The 17,973-nt window shown below is 41.3% G+C and overlaps 1 protein-coding gene across 6 annotated transcripts in view; it reads left to right on the top strand.

Annotated features, from left to right (window-relative positions):
* The window catches only part of ALCAM (activated leukocyte cell adhesion molecule), a 182,992-nt gene extending 173,948 nt beyond the window's left edge, over positions 1-9,044 (top strand). For 4 of the 6 annotated variants that reach the window (XM_075072576.1, XM_075072571.1, XM_032765817.2 and 1 more), the window contains 2 exons: positions 2,447-2,557; positions 7,255-7,384. In XM_075072576.1, coding sequence (XP_074928677.1) covers positions 2,447-2,534 — 88 coding nt within the window. In that variant the 3' untranslated portion in view covers positions 2,535-2,557; positions 7,255-7,384. Of the gene's footprint in view, positions 1-2,446; positions 2,558-5,787; positions 5,831-7,254 lie in introns of those variants that run through there. The other 2 variants (XM_032765819.2, XM_075072566.1) reach the window with 2 other exon arrangements.
* The last annotated feature ends 8,929 nt before the right edge of the window (positions 9,045-17,973 follow it).

Here is a 17,973-nt window from a genome sequence, read left to right on the forward strand (position 1 = left end):
CATAAAGTTCCATGGAAGTGCCCTTATGCATGCAAAAGTTTCACAGACAGTGGGAATCATCCCAGACCTGCAACATTACGCAGTCCCACCGGTCTGTGCTTGTTTCCCAGGCCCAGATTCAGCGTTCCATGGCTAGAACCTGCCCCATTACTACCACAATGCCCAAATTGCCAGGGTCCATGCTTTGAAAGAAGTCTGTGTCCATGTTCTCATCGCTATCATGATCACACTGTCGTCACCTCCTTGCCTGCTTTTGCAGGTTCTGGTTCTGCACATACTGCAGGATAATGTGAGCATTGTAAACACCTTGCACAACAACAGCAGTGAGCTGAGCAGGCTCCATGCTTGCTGTGGTATGGCATCTGCAGGAGAGCAGAGTTGCAGCAGAAGTGGTGCATGACAACAGATGCATGTGAGGACCTGTGAGGTGGATTAATGGTACCAGGAGAGCAGAGTTGCACCGGAAGTACCACACACATTTCCCGAGAAGCCCATGATGGACAACATGGAAGAATTTGCTATCAAGACACGAGCAGGAGAGCACAGTTGCAACAGAAGCAGTGGTGGGATGATGATGGTTAGCCGTCCAGCTGCACGCAGTATGGAATCTGTACAGAAAGAAGGGACAAAACGATTGTCTGCCATTGCTTTCACGGAGGGAGGGGCGACTGACAACATGTACCCCAATCCACCTGCCATAATGTTTTTGCCCCATCAGGCATTGGGATCTGAACCCAGAATTCCAATGGGGGGCGGAGACTGCGGGAACTGTGAGATAACTACCCACAGTGCAGCGCTCTGAAAGTCGACGTTAGCCACAGTACTGTGGACACACTCTGCCAACTTAGTGGGGAGACACACAATCGACTGTATAAAATTGCTTCCTAAAAATTGACTTCTATAAATTTGACCTAATTTCGTAGCGTAGAAATACTCTTGGATCTTTGTACTAACAGAGTTAGTTCATGTACAGAGATCACGCTAGCAATACCATTAGACAACATAGTTGAAAGGAAGTGATTAAAAAGGATAAAGTAACTTCAAGCATTAAAATATACTAGCCAATGTAATAATCTACCTTAAAACAGAGAGGCAGCTATTGCGATTTCAAACATCCAATCATCTGTTTAGACCTCAGGTCCATGATCCTGTGTCCCTCTTGCTTGACCTGATGCATCAGGTCTGCTGCCCACTTCCTATTCTGGGGAATTGGCACTTCCAGTGGTAGCACTTCAGCCGTGTCTGAAATTTGGGATACAGCTGTAAGCCCCTGGAAAATGTTTTCCCTAACTCATGTGGATCAGGACTTGACTAAACCATAGCCCTTTATCCTTTTCAAGGTCACTTAAACGAAGGCCGGTTGCAGTGTTCATCTACGCTGCTAGATAAAGCTAATGTCTTTGCACAGGTACATCCCACTAGCAAAAATAAAGCCATTCATTTTAGAGGAGTATATGCTGACTAGCACCAATGTGATATGTCCTATTGTCTTGCTAACTTGTGCCATCGTTGTATTTTGCAAGTCAATGTCACTTCAGTCCTTTACCCTGAAGCAGTAGTGAACATATGCATAAATCTGTCACAACAGATACTCTACTATTTCTATAGAGGAAACAAATTATCACAGAGAAAATGTGTATATGATAAGCTGCTTTGACACAAGGGATTTAGTGTGTCACTCAAATACATCTGGCCATTTACATTTTAAAAGTTGTGGCTTTTAAAATGTTATCACACCATTGCAGCAATCTTTCACCTTGGCTGATGGTGACGTTTCTCACATTAAATGCATGGCTTGTGGGGTTATTCTGCTAAACTAAACTAAGCACTTAACTCACTAATTCATCTTCGCTGCTTACATTAAAGCAGACCTGCTATTTTAAATGAGGCATACCTCTTTCTTCCCCGTCCACCCAACAACATTTACAGTCTCTTCTCTGTCCAGAAAAAATGCTTTGTGCACTGAAACAAAATCTAGGTGGTACCCAGAATGATTTTCAATCTAACTAATTGGCTTCTGCTTAGCACAAACTCCAAAAGCTATTTTATGTGAACACACAAAGATTGTTGTGTTGATAAAGATGTCTTTTAGTCACACTTCTGCAGTTAATATGCCTATGGACAAAACCCTTAATGAAACATGCAGAAAACGTAGGGAATTAATTTGTCAAAAAAATACACATGTGCACAGCCAGCTTAACCTCAGTAAACAGAATTATCCTGGGCTCTTTTGCAATGTATAAGTTCCATTGTTACTAATATATGTCCTACTGCAATGCTTATTGGTATATTCATAGTCATGCAAATACTTCTAATGTTGTTGTGCTGGTAATTGAATTCTTACAATTTTTTTCTTTGCAGAGAGGGAGGGAGAGACACTGTTTATTAATATGAACAAAATGCTATAGACATGCAAATGAGACACTGATAATTTTTTTTCTTGTAGGACACCATCAAAACATGTAAACAAAGACCTTGGAAATATAGAAGAAAATAAAAAGCTAGAAGAAAACAATCACAAACCTGAAGCTTAAAAGACAGGTGTCAGTCATTCCAGGTAAATGATGTGAACTTTAGAAAATAGAATCAGAACAGTTTACCTGTGTATCATATATCCTGTACAGCAGAAGGAGGTTTTCTTTCAGTTCAAGGGCTAGAAAGCCTCTGCTTCTGGAGTAAGATGATCCAATATTTATCTTTAGTCAACCTCGGACATCAGAGTTGAAATATGGTCTAATGAGAACTATGAAATTATGAAGCCTTGTTCTCCCCTTTCAGAATATGAGTACTCATAGTAAAGGCAATAGGAATTATTTGTATTCTTATGATATAGGGGAAAGGGGGAGCAAGACCCACAGCAGCTATGCATTTTTAATAGAACGTGTGCGCACACATTAAAAGAAATGCAAAAGGATTCTGACATTCAGAAACCATCACATGCATTTGAGCTCATGTGCTCAGGGAAATTTAATTATTATATGATGTATACTCACAAAGGAGAACATTTTAGTTCTATTCACTATAGGTAAAAATTAGTTTTTGGTGGGCTCAAAACAATGTATGTTCAGGAGGTAAGACGTTCTTACCATAAAATCACATGCTATTACTAACCTCATGCTGGATGTAGTCATTGTGCCATGACTGTGCAAAAGAAGTGGAGATTTCCCCTCTTCTTTATAAAACACAAGCTGCAGGACAACCCGTGGAATCGAAACTGCAATGAATACAGTGGTACTACAACAAACCCACAGCATCAGCCAGTGGTCAGATGCAGCCACCACTGCTGCCTCTGTCCTCTCCTTTTAGTGTCACAGGCTGGGGCTCACACCGCCTTTCTGAACAGTGGTGTCCCTTAACACACACATTGTGGAAGGCCAGGGTAAAGAGGGTGGAAATCAGCATCCAATGTTCTTTAAATTATGGAAATAAACGGTCAAAAGATAAACTTTCATATTAAATTATCAAATTTACTCAGTTTCTAAATTAGTTTTTTTTAATTTATGCCTCCACTTTTGAGGGTTTAATTTGAGAAACCTTAGAGACCTAAGTTGAGAGAGTGCTGTGCACCCATCCTTTGTCAGCCCTCTTTAAAGTGTCACGCTGCAAAGCCAAAAATGGAGAGGAACAAAATTATTGGTCGCTCTTAAATTTGGTGTAGAGATTGTAAAATTATTACACCAGGTTTCTTGTTTCAGTGAGATGGGGATAGGAGGGTACTTTAAGGGAATAATCTAAGATATTGAAAATGCTGGATCTGAATGTTTCAGTTATTCATACAGTCTTGCCTCTAATCTTAGCATAAACCACAAGGCAACTTTTCTTGCCACAAATACTCAAAGGAGTCAGAGATCTGAGAGACAGCAAGGAAGGGTGATCAGACAGTCCATATAAACATCTACTACTACTATTGTCAGGAATGTCCCTATTTATTGTGTAATAGTGTTCTAGTCATTGATATTGTAATTAAAGTTTACGTTGCAAAAGTCCTCCATAGAGTTTGCTGTGCCAGAGTTCATCATTCAGGTAGGGAGAGTGGGGGGTGGCAGGTAGCTTTCAAGTTTTGCAGGGGAGGGGGAGGGTAGACTCTTGCTCTGCTCTTTTAATTGTGCATACCAGGGCTGTCCTTAGGATTTATGGGGCCCTACGCAGTATTATTAAACTGGTGCCCCTATGCTGGATGGCAGCCCAAGCTCACAGCCTGGTGGGGGAGGGGGAGGAGGGACGAGACAGCAAAGGATAATGAGATGCCCGGCCTGCCTCATGGTGGTGGAGAGTCCAAAAGTTCCCTGCGAGAACTCCCATAACCCGTCTCCTCATGGCAGAATGGACATGAGAAAGTAACCTAATTAAACAGCACTAAAATTGGGAATAAAACATGTCAGTCACGGTTTTTTGATATGCCCTAAAAGTTTCAGAGATTTATGCAAAACTTGTAGTAATGAGTCCAGCTATGTCCCTCTGAATACAACATTACAATAAATGGACATGGATCAGTCTCTGTACCTTTATCCGTTATTTCTGAAGGCTGAATTTATATTTTAAAATGGTCACTTAACCGTTAAGCCAGCAATATCCAGATTACAACACGTATTTAACTCACTGACACCATTATTATTAATATTAATCTACTTTAGGGTTTTAGTAGTTTCAATGCAAACATGTTCGAGATGTTGTCCATTTAGAAAAATGGGAAACAGTTATTGTTACTTTTCGCGTGATCTACCATAACTAACGAGACATGGTTTAAGCTGAACAGATCTACACCATCTTATAAAAAAATAATGTTTCCAAAAGATTAGTATAACAAGGGATTATGTCTTACTGAAGGTACTGATTTTGCCTGGACGGGTCTTTTAAAACTAGTTCAAACATCGAATAGTCGAAAAGTAAAGAAAGGGAACTCTTTTCCAGCTATCTGAAGGGAAGGAAATGTGTCCTTTAAAGGCTCTCTCAGTGGGAGAGGGGAGATGGTGAAGGATGGACAGAAAGGAAGGAAACTTGAAGCAATTTTTTTTAAACTATAGTAATTAAAATGTGTATTTTAGAAAGAGGTCTTTTGAAGGATATTTAAAAATAATGGTCGAAGATCCATGCATTTAAGGCTAAAGATGATTTGAATCTAAAACGCTATGCAAGAATTTTTTTAAAAATGTGATTTTTATAATCTTCACGCAGCCTCACTAATGAAATATTTTAAAGCAAATTTTAAAGCTAAGTAACTGTAACTGACGTGGTTCTGTGTAAATAATTAAATTAAAGCACAAACTTGTTTTTGTCAGTAAAGTCAGAAACTGAGACCAGTATAAAATTTATGTGGGAAAAGCTTTCGTGGACAGCTGAATGAAAAATGGGTCTAGGCCCACAAAAGCTTATGCCCAATAATTTGTTAGTCTCTGAGTGCCAACATAGGAACTCCATCCTTGTTTTTGCTGGTACAGACTAACAGGAACTTATGACCAAACTGCTGAAACCTGTCAGTATATACCTTGGGGGGCAAATGCCTGTTATACCCCTTGAACACTCTTTAACAGTTTCAATGTTGTGCTAATAGGTCTGGCAGGCTGGAGGTTTTTTCACTTTTAACTACTGGATTCCCTCCCAAGGAAGACTCATCAGGCTAGAGCAGCCATCTGTGGGAGCCTGCAGGAAGGGTCAGAACAGGGATAGGAAAAGAGAAAGGTGGACACTAAGACCTAGTGGTGCCCCAAATTTTCAGGTGCCCTACACAGCTGCCTATGTTGCCTGTGCCTAAGGACGGCCCTGGTGCATACCCTTGAAATTCTGAAGTCCTAGAGTGCACTGGTAGGAGGAAAGGAATGTCCAACACGAGGAGGTTGAGTGATGGGAGAAAGCTACAAGCAGTCACCCTGCCCTTCCCACTTCCAGCTATTGGTCTCTCCTGCCTTCACCTGCAAATGACAAGCACCTTTGCTTCCAAACCCTACTGGAACTTCCTTGAAAAATCTGCTGTCACTCTCCCCATGAGTCCGCAGCTGCAAAATTACTCCTATCTACCTTTGCCCTGCTGACAGTATTAAGAAAGATGCCCTCTCATATTGCAGATATCTAGACCTAAAGTAAAATGGGAAGGAAGAGAGCCCCTCTATGGATTCTTCACAATGCCACAGGGTAGCATTCCACCCTTGATTAAGTGATTGCTTAGGGATTATTTTGCTGGCTGCTTTGGTACTTATGTTAATCTGCTATAGATGTGAAGATTTAAGAAGAACACATTAGGATTCTGAGCAAAGGGATTTAAGGCCTACAGGGGTGGTGGAGTGGTCCTGTTTCCTCAGCCATAGAGAGTGTCTAACACTGCAGTCAGGAGATATGGCTCCTGTAGACCAAAGCAAGCTGACTGGAGCCACAGCAGCAGTACAGGTGACCTCCCCAGTACAACCTCACCCAGAATCTTGAGCTAGCTTCCATCTAGCTCAGGTTTGTCTACAGCAGCTGCAGTTATACCCTTACTGTTAGAAGTTCATCAGGCCTAGACTATATGGAAGGCATGGAGGAGGAGAGCGCTCTGGTGAATTGAATTTTGCACAACTGAATTCATTTTGTCCAAGAAGGAAGTTTCTCCCTTTTCCTTGTAAAAGTGGTAGAAATGTCAAAAAATTAGTCCCTAAACTTAATTTACAAATTTCTGGGAAAATGCTCCCAGTGTCCCTAGCTTCTGTTTGCCAGAAGCTAGGAGTGGATGACAGGGAATGGATCACTCAGTTATTACCTGTTCTGTTCATTCCCTCTGAAGCATCTGGCATTGACCACTGTTGGAAGATGGGATACTGGGCTAGATGGACCTTTGGTCTGATCCAGTATGGCTGTTCTTATGTAAAATGGTGAAATTAGAATCCCTAAAATTCCCACTGTAATTTCACATGGGAAAGACATGGTTCACTTCATTCCCTAATGTTTTGTGTAATGGTTCTGGACATTGTAATAGCTGCCACATCTACAGAGGTGACTGTACATTAGTGATGAATGAAATTAGCCCTGGCTAGTATTTGTGTATTGTTTTGGGTTCCTTCAAATCTGATGTGTTATATAAACATGAGCTCCTTATCATTACATTCATGATTTGGAGAATGCATTTATTGATTCATCAGCAATGGACATATCTTTTTGTGATGTAATTTATAACTTAAGTTTGTAATGACATTTTCCAGTTAAATAAAGACTATTAAAACTCTTGTCTAATTATGATAATTTTGCCAGTTACCTAGTTTAACTGACTATTTTTCACATTTTCAGAGAATACGTATAGAAGCATGAACATGGATTGTATTCAAAACATATACAAAAGTGACAGTTATTCATGGTTCAAGTATTGAACAGATCATTCTACCAAGTTTTCAAAGGATTTTAGATGCAATTATCTCAAGTTTAAAAAAAAAAACTAATTTGGCATCAGCCAAGATAGTAGGTCACCATGTTGTGTTCTGTTTGTTTTTGTAAATGTCTGCACTGAAGATTCTTTTTGTTTGCCTTTATGTAAATTTTTTACGTAGCTATTTTTATACACTGTAAGGCTTTGTTCTGGGAGTTGCTGTTAATCTGATGTATGGTGTAATGTTATTATTTCAGTTTGTTTTTAGTACACCCTTTGAGCAGGTACATTTCTAATTCTGATTGCTATCTGTAAAATCCCTGCTTTTGTAGAGCAGAGATCTAAAATGTAAAGTTGTGTTATGGGGATAGAGCAAGCTCCTTTTTCTATTCTTGAAATCACAGTGGCAAGAGATGGAGCTAGCTATGACAAAAGTGCACTAAAGGGTTCATGGAAGTAAAAACAAACATCTAACTGACCAGAAAAGGGCACTGAGAGTTTCCAGAAATAAGCTTGGGAGACTAGCAAAGAATTTATCACAAAATTCTTGTTAGCCTGTGTACAGATTGCTGCTAATAATTCTTTTGAGTGAGTGAATCACATGTGTTATTGATAGCAGTTTGGAAGAAAGTTATTGATTGTCTTCAATCTCATTGTAGATAGAGAGCAACACTGTAATTTTGAATTGGTTTTAAGTCCTTTTGGTTATCCACTGCCTTAAAGTACTGTACCTTTTTCTTCATTTAAAAAAGATAACAGTCAGAATTGGAGATTTTTTTAAAACAGTGGTCATATCAAAGCTGCATTTTTCCACAAAAATAGAATATATATATATTTTGTGTGTGTTTTTGTTAACTACGCTACAGATATTGAATGCACCTTGGATAATTTTAGTGTTTTTACCTGGTACATAATTTATCAAACAGTGCATATAATTGTAACAATGAAATGTTTATGTATCTTTAGTTACATTCAAGTTTAACTTTATAAACGTGTTTTATGCTTGAGGAAATTTTTAGAATGATGTAAAAGGAAACTTTTTGGGTAGATGGCCAATAGAAAACTGTAAAAACTCAAAGTTCCATCTCAGTATTCTTAAACAGAAGTGTAGTTTCTGGGAGAATGTAATAAACAATTCAGATCATGGGAGGAAAATAAGTACATAGAGTAAGCAGAACATCAGATTTCCATTTTTACCTCTATGATCCAGGGGGAAAGTAAGTTTTTATAGACTGTTAGGCAAAAAAAGTTAGTACAAACAAATTAAAGAAATGGAAATTAGAAAACATTTTGCCACTTCTACATTATTTAGAAAAAACACTTACTTGTAAATTTGTAAAATGTTAAATGTCTGGGCGGTAGTGACTGATGTCTTAATAAAAGCTTCCTGTAGTGCATTGGCATGGATTAAATACATAAAATGTCTTATAAACTCTATGCTGTATAAAATATTAAGGGGGAAATCCTGTTATTTGCCTCTAAACTTTGATTTGTTAATATTTTATTTGGCAAAGGGGAAAAAAATCTTGGTCAACATTTAAACCAAAGTAAAAGGGGTGGGGGAAAAAACCAAAGTTGTTTGTTTTGCATGGCTAAGCCATTGTTATCTCTGTAAATACTGTGATTTTCCTTTTTTTAGAATTTTGTTAAAAAAATTCTAAAATTTTTAAACACTTGTTTTCCAAAATAAAATGTGAACACACAAAAAGGTACTTTATATACAATTTTTTTTTATTTTGGTGTGAGACCACCACTGCCAACTGAAATGCAGTCGAGTGACTAGAAAAAAAAAGTTGTAATGGCTTTAAGTGTGATAAATGACAGAAGTTTATTGTAATTCTCTATATTTTGAGAAGAAACCTTCAAGACTAAGAAGTAGAGAGAATGGGTCGAAAAAATATTTACTACTTTCTTGGAAAAAAAAACAAGGAAGATTTTAAAAAAAACTCACTTTCTACACCCAAAATTGGGGAAAAAGGAATAAAAACCTCACCTTTTGAAATTCGGCTACATCTCCCATCCAGTTTAACTCTTCAGCCTTAGGAGACAGATTTTTCCCTGTTCAACGTTCACTTCAGACATGTTTCAGGAACCACCAGTGCAAAAATAAATAAATAAATTAAAAAATGAATGTTTCAATCCATGCCTAAAAGATAATAAAACGAAGTATGAATTCACCTGCTTGTCTGACATTTCAGTTCAAAGGAACACTTCTGCATGTGAGGAAAGACCCTGATCCTGCGAGTTCTTAAGCATGCATGTAACTTTACTCTTGTGAGTAATCTCTGAAATCAGTGGGGTTCCACCCAGGTGCTGGGATCTGTCCAAGAATCAAATCTTATCACACTATGCAGAACATGAGTACATGTATTATTCTTATTTTAAGCATGTAGTTAGTACCATCATTGAGACATATGGGTACCTGACAAGTAAACCTATGTATGGTTTACATTTTGCAGGGTGAGGAAATCAGGGTGGCCTCCAGGAAAAACTGCAATTATGGGCCATGAGGGCCCAGGTCTGTCAGTTACAGATGGACTGCATCAACTGAATTCATTTTATCTCAGTTGTTGTGATTATTACCTACAGTACAAATCCCTGCTTACATGCTGAATAGATAAAACGGACAAAGTGAGGGAGAAAGGAACTGTTATCCACATTTCAACTATGAGGAATTGAGAGAGAGATTAAACTCTGCCCAAGGTCATACAGGAAATGGGTGGTCTTATGATTAAAGCACTGGACAAGGTTCTCCCATTTAACTGATTGTTCAGTAGGACCTGTTCTGCAATCACCACCAATAAAAGACAGAGGCAGAAATGTATGTAGTGGTTAAAAGTCTGCCCTTTTGAATGGAGGGAGAGGCGGAGGAGTAATTTCACACACAAAAAAACCTCAGCAGAAAATTATAGTAGATTCTGCCTTTTGATTTTTTTTTTTTTTAAAGGCTCTAAGGGTGTAGTATATCTAAGATGTAATGCTTGCCTGTGCCCATCTCTGGGTATTCACTTCACCCTTTGTGTATCTGTCCTAACCCACAGGCTTTGTTTTGACTTTCTAATCAACATGAGCTTCCTAGTCATTTATCTGTCAGACACAACACAGAGCCACAAGCTATAGCAACCGAGGCTACTGTGAGATAAGGAATAAATTTTCAGCTGAAACAGCAGGGGCCCAGGTAACCAATACATGCACATGTAGGAAGTACAAATAAGAGATCCCATAACAAATGGCGAATAGATATTTTTACTTCCTGACTTACTATAGTAACAAAAGCACAACCCCAATACTACACTTTACTTACCCAGTATGTATTGCATCATCTTGGACAGGAAATTTTTCTTCTACTGAGTTTTGAAACAATTACATAAAATGAAAGTAGTGTGTTTGTAGTGGCAATTAGTTTTTAAAACTATATTGGGAATGTTAATTTAACATTATGAAGTACTAAAATCATTATAATGTATACACCAAAGATAAGAAGTTCATTCATTAGTCTTAGACCAAAATTCCTCCAGAAAGTGTCACAAATCCACTTAAATCTCTGATTTACTTGTAACACTACCCCATGATGCCAGATAACTTCTTGTTAGCTAACATTTAAGACACTGTATGTATATAATTCTCTAGCTGAGGTTATCAATGCTACGCATGAAATACCTTGTTTCAGCCAGTGTCACGGAATGGTTTTGGAGCTTGGTGCAAACCATCAACATCAGACTTGGGACTTTGCAGTTTCCTGGCTCTGCAAATCAACTGATGTTACAAGAAAGCCAAACACATCTTTGCACACAGATGTAAAGGCTACTGATACATAACCTGTTCCAGCTTGCTAAGGTGCATGACAGGCAGCTAAACTCACCTTTTCAGTCTCAATATGTGCTTTTATTATTCTGTTGCGTAGCCTTGAGGACTCCCACCCTCTTTTAGGAAAGCAAAAGATTAAGACCCAGATCCTTAGCAGGTGTAAATCAACACAGCACCAGTGTGGACTTGACTTACCCTGGCAAGAGGAGACAGACCTCACGGTGGGTTGCATATGAGGAGCAGAGAGAAAGGAAGCTCATTCAGGTGGTGTATACTCAATGCAGATCACAGGACAGCACTGCCCAGGTTCCCTGCAAGCCAGTACTCAGGAGCTTGTGTTAGGGGACAGATAGGAAAAGGAGATACGGTTCCACTGGTGATTTACTGCCCAGAAAAGGGGCATATAGAAGGGTGCAGAGCACTGCAAAGATGATGCAGGATGCTTCACAGTCTGAAGGAAAGAAAAGTCCCAGCACACAACCCACTTAGTGTAACATACCAGGGTACAATTCAGACCTATGAATAAATGTGTCACCCCTGCCTTGTGACCTGGGATGCCATTTGCGTTGCCTTGCTTCTGTAGCCTCCAGCCTGAACTGCTCATAAACAGCCTCTGGCATGTAAGGCCTGGTCTACACTGCGCGTTTAAATCGATTTAACACTGTACCCGTCCACACTACAACGCCCTTTATATCAATATAAAGGTCTCTTTAAATCGATTTCTGTACTCCACCCCGACGAGAGGAGTAGCGCTAAATTCGATATTAACATATCAGATTACGGTTAGTGTGGACGGAAATCGACGTTATTGGCCTCGGGCGGTATCCCACAGTGCACCACTGACCGCTCTGGACAGCAATCTGAACTCGGATGCAGCGGGCAGGTAAACAGGAAAGCCCCGCGAACTTTTGAATTACATTTCCTGTTTGCCCAGCGTGGAGCTCTGATCAGCACGGGTGGCGATGCAGTCTCAAATCCAAAAAGAGCTCCAGCATGGACCGTACGGGAGATACTAGATCTGATCGCTGTATGGGGAGACAAATCTGTTGTATCAGAGCTCCGTTACAGAACACGAAATGCCAAAGCGTTTGAAAAAAAATCTCCAGGATACACAGCGCTGCGTGACAAGCGTAACGGGAAGCCAGAGACTCAAATGGACGCTCATGGATGGAGGGGGTACTGAGGACTCCAGCTATCCCACAGTCCACAGCAGTCTCTGAAAAGTATTTGCATTCTTGGCTGAGCTCCCAATGTCTGTAGGTTCAAACACAGTGTCTGGCGTGGTTCAGGGAATAGCTCCTCAGTTTCCCCCCCCCCCCCACCACACGTGAAAGAAAAGGGAAAGAAATCATTTCTTGACTTCTTTCAATGTCACCCTATGTGTACTGAATGCTGCTGGTAGACGCGATGCTGCAGCAGTGAAGAGCAGTATCCGCTCTCCTCTCCCCCTCCCGGTGGTAGACGGTGCAATATATGACTGATATCCGTCGTCAGCTGCCATCAGCCCGTGAGTGCTCCTGGCTGGCCTCAGGTGAGGCTGGCCGGGGGCGCCTGGGTAAAAATGGGAATGGACTCCCAGTTACTCCTGTGTAGAGATGGTACAGAACGGCTGGTAACTGTCTTCATCATAGCAACTGGGGGCTGAGCTTCATCAGCCCCCTCCCTTTCCTGTGTAAAGAAAAGATTCTGTACTGCCTGGACTGTCATAGCCCCGGGAGGCTGCCTCCCCCTCATTTTATCTCACTAACAAGTCTCTGTTTCTTATTCCTGCATTCTTTATAACTTCATGACACAAATGGGGGGGGACACTGCCACGGTAGCCCAGGAAGGTTGGGGAGGAGGGAAGCAACGGGTGGGGTTGTTGCAGGGGCACCCCTGTGAATACTGACACGGAGCAGCTGTGCTCTGATACACTGGTCCTCTAATACACTTGCCCCTTATTCTAGGCAGGACTGACTCTATTTTTTAGAACCATAAGGGAGGGATTGACTCAGTCCAAGTGAGTCAATCCCAATTTTGCTTTTTGCGTTGCGGCCCCCGCCGATTTCAGCCAGGGGCACTCATGATAGCAGCGGACAGTACAGAGGGGAGAGATAACCGTCATCTCATTGCCAGTTTTCTCCGGCAGTAGACGGTACAGAACGACCGGTAACCATCTCTGCTATCATGCAAAGCAAGTGAATGCTGCTGTGTAGCGCTGGAGTATCGCCTCTCTGTCTCCGCGGCATCCAGTACACATACGGTGCCGGAAAAAAAAAAAAGCTGAACGGGCTCCATGGTTTGCCGTGCTATGGCGTCTGCCAGGGCAATCCAGGGAGCACAACGCCGAATTACTGTGCCTAGTGTGGCCGCATGAAATCGAATTTATAATATCAGTTTTATAAAACCGATTTTAGCTAATTCGATATTATCCCGTAGTGTAGACGTGGCCTAAGTCACTCCCAGCTATGTCTGTGTGTGCTGCAGCCAGCCAGCTATGTCTTGGCTCTTGCTCTTGCCTTAAACATTACCACAGGGTGATCCCAACACACTCCCAGAAACTATGTCCTGTACTGCCCAGACCTCTCCTGGACAGTTCAGATCTATTGAGTCCAATTCTCCTTTAAGGGAATACTATGCGCAAAACTCGCTAACTCAAATGGGGTTACCTGGACAAGTCAACTTGAACACACTGGATTAGATAAAACAATAAAACAAGTGTATTAACTACAAAGAGAGATGGTAAGTGGGGACAGGGAAGGAGGCATTAAAGTCAGAAATGGTTAGAAGAAAAAGATAAAATGCTTACTGCTGCCTAACACAATAAAAACTAAGTTTCAAAGCCAAGTTCTCTCGCCGCATGCTTTCAGCAGTCTGACTGACCATGCCCTTTAGATCAGACCCCTCCCGCAAGCTCCAATGGCTGTTGCCTCTCTCTCTTCAGGTGCAGTGAATGTGATGGGCATGGAGAGAGAGAGGGGTGAGTCCTTTGAGATATTTGCTCCTTTTTATAGTCCTGTCCCCCTTGGAGAAGCATTTTCAGCTGGGAGCAAGGTGGCAAGCAGACTACGTGAAAGGAAACTGTTTCCTGAGGAAGATGTTGATTTTTTTGCCCTGTCTCCTTTCCTGCCAAAGAATGGCCACTTACCTGGTAATTGTTCCATGAGCCTTGTTTAAACTTGGGCATCAACTTGCCCTTTGTCTCTGAGGAACTGCTCTGACCACGCCCCAGATTTTCCTGGGGAAAAAAAACGTATTTTAGTCACAATTTCAGTTTGTTTATAACTTCAGTGATAATGCTGCCGTATGCATTTTGCCATAATATTATTGCTCAGTATATTATGATTTTTTAAATGATACCTCAGAAGACGTCTTATACAAACATTACTACAATAGCATGGAGGGTGTGAACATGGCTATATTCTCTCACTCTTAGTTAGCCTGTTTGGAAACTATATATATGGTCTGAGTACACATTCTCCACACACATGGAAATGGATAGTGATTGATTGTGTTATGCTACACGCTGTCTCATCTTGCCAATTACTTTTTCTAATAACCAGCAGCAACCATCCATTTTGGATTAAATAATCTGAAATTCAGATAGTTGTGCTCATCAGTGGTTAGCAAATTATTTTCTAAAGGTTTAAAGAAGAGAAGAATCAGAGAAAATCAAATCAGACCATCCCAGCCAGTTCCAGTTCACACTGAATGCAATGTAGGAGAAGCTTGTGAGAACATATTCCCACCCATCCCAAGACTCAATCTTTATTTCTGGTGAATATTCTGAATTTCACACATTGGAAAGAGACATTTCTTGCAGTGAAGTGCCTTGCTATCTGCAACGGATATGCTGGTACTCTTCAGAACAAAAAAGGTAGAAAACTTGGGATTGACAAATCGTTATTGAACTTTACTCCTGTAGACAGGAGGCATGCTGGTCTTTTTCCATTGTCCACTCTCCTGTGCCATCAGCTAAGGGCTGCATAGTCTCTCCCAGCATATCCTGATGCCCATTTTCTATCCCTTGTTTCTATGTGGAGCTTCCCTCCACCCCCACCCCCACGATCTGTTCTAATTACAGGAGAACATTTTGTTCAGAAATGTCAATGCATCTTAAAATATTCAAATATAGGCAGATTAAGACTTTTATAAAAACACCTAACAATACACATACAGTGAGGAAAACAGATAACATGTTACTATAGAAGTGAAAAGTAGGTCATCCTAATTCACAAAATCACGTAGTTTTCATCCTCTCCATCTACTTAGAAGATAGTGATGTGTGAGGGAAACAAATGGCAGCAAATCCTCTGAAAGTTCTACATACCTTGGGTTATATCACCAAATGAACATCAACTCCAAACCTAAACACAAAAATCATCACTGATCTATACAACTTCTCAAGCTGAAAAATCATACCTTCCTAATCATGCTTTCATGACACACATGCCCACATGAGCCATTGAATAATCCAGGGGTTCTCAAACTTCATTGCCCATGACCCCCTTCTGACAACAAAAATTACTGCACAACCCCAGGAGGGAGGAATGAAGGCTGAGTCTGCCAGACACCCCCCAAAGGGCATCAGACCTGGGCAGGGGGGCCTATAACCTGAGCCCTGCCACCCAGAGCTGAAGCCCTTAGGCTTCAGTCCCGGGCAGTGGGGCTCAGCCCCAGGTGGTAGGGCTCGGGCTTGGGCCCGGGCCTTAAGACCCAGCAAGTCTAAGCCACCCCATGCAACCCAATTAAGACAGGGTTGCGACTCATTTTGGGGTGCTGACCCACAGTTTGAGAACCACTGGCTCACATGCATGCATATATCACTGACTGACTTGTTTTCCAGTATCAGAAGGCAAACACTTATTCAGGTAATGTTGTAAGTAGTTCAACACTGTCCATATATAGATTTGAGACTTCATTAATAGCTGCATAACGGTTTCTGAGAGGGGCAAGTCCAGCACAGATCATACAATGAAAATAAAGGGAGAAAATAGCTACTTTTATTTCCCAAATTCAGATTCTCTTAAAGAACTCTATTAAACCTCATATCCGTAACAATATTTCCATGACTTCAATTTCAATGACGTTGAAATAAAAGCTTTCCTCGGCAGTACGGTGAATCCAAATGTGACACTAACAGACCAGGTCACGCGAGAGTGTATTCAGGTCAGTTCACCTGTATCTTAATATAGATCAAAGCAATTCGTGTTTTGGGTGTTTAAACTTCATGAAAACTAATAGGATGTTACATGCCTTGTTTTCACTTATCTGTTCGTGTTACGATGTAGTAGAATTTAAATTGTGTATAACCCTGTAAATAAATAAAGAAATCTTGTGAAATGCTAATGAAGGATTAAAGGAATTAAACAGAAAATGCTATTTTCAAACCAAGTGGCCATTATGTATTATGGTCAGAGGTCAAAGGAATAAAATGCACACATCAGCAGCAAAGGAAAAGCCCATGTGGGTAGAGATATGGTCAGCTTGTGTTCTATCAGAAGAAGATAATATGGATTCAAGGAAACATCCTTCATCTCCATTTGGACTCTTACAGGGAAGTATGCCAGAGATCCCGAGTCACTCTGGGTATCCTGAAGAGACTTGCAGTTTATTACAGCACTGCCATAATTTGAATTTACAAACTGCGATTCACCAGTTATATTTTATCTGCTTTAACCTCTCAATAATTCTCATTCTTTTTCTTAACTAATAAACCTTTAGTTAGTTTACTACAGATTTCGCTATCAGCACGGTCTTTGGTGTAAGATCTAGGGTACCAATTGATCTGGGGTAAGTGGCTGGTCTCTTGGGACTAGGAGCAACCTGATGTGATTTGGGGTTTAAAGGGACCAGTCCAGTTTGTCTGGGTTGCAAGATAGGCTGGAGAGTCTAAGGGAACTGTATGTGACTCCATGCTAAGACTGGTATAGTGATCCAGGAGCTCACATTTGTTACTGGCTTGGCGAAATCTAGTGAAAGAACATGCCGTCAGCTGCCCCAGCCACTCCGCAGCCAGACACCCCGGCCGCTGCTGGAGTGGCCCCAGGGCCAGTGCACCTGGCCCCAGAGTCCACCTGAGCAGCGGTCCCTGGGTGACCAGTGCAGCCGTTGCTGGTGGCAGTCCCTGGATGGCTGGAGTAGCCTCTGCCAGCAGCCCCTGGCAGGCAGCTGGTGCTGCCCCTGCCAGCAGCCCCCAGCAGCAGTGGCCACATCTGGGCCCCGCCCCCCCGAGGCGGTTCCTTGGGACAACCCCAGCACCAGCCCCCTCCAGATGCCCCCCAGCAGTGGCCCCCTTAAGATTTAGTCAGGAGTAGTTATAGTATAACTCATGGGCAGGTCACAAGCCCATGAATTTTTGTGTATTCCCTGTGACCTGTCCATGACTTTTATTAAAAATACCCATGACTAAACTGTAGCCTTAGTTATAGGCACACTTCTGCAGGCCCTGATCCTGCAGTTTAAGCTTTTTGGCAGACTGCTGTGCCCCTAGGGAAACCCACAGTCTTCTGTGGAGCTCCACACAGGCACAGCAATCCGCCCACACACACAGTCTGTGCAGGATTGTAGACTAAAAGACAAGTCATCACATGTGTGCAGTAAGTTTCCAGTGTTTTGGCTGGTCTCTTATTTATATCCAAATGAACACGAATAGTGTTTTATTTTATTATTACTAAAATAGCAAACTTGGAGAGAGAATCATCCTGATAACCACTAAGGGAGAGAACACGGATTAAAGGTGAAACATTGCAATCAAATTCCAGAGCATTGGCTAAAAAGTGTTACCTTTGTTAACAGCAAGAATGAGCAATGGCAACAAGATGTGCTCTTCCCATACTGAACAGCTCTTAGCAACA

This window comes from Chelonoidis abingdonii, chromosome 1, assembly GCF_003597395.2.
Source record: "Chelonoidis abingdonii isolate Lonesome George chromosome 1, CheloAbing_2.0, whole genome shotgun sequence".
In the NCBI taxonomy this organism is placed as follows: Eukaryota; Metazoa; Chordata; order Testudines; family Testudinidae; genus Chelonoidis; species Chelonoidis abingdonii.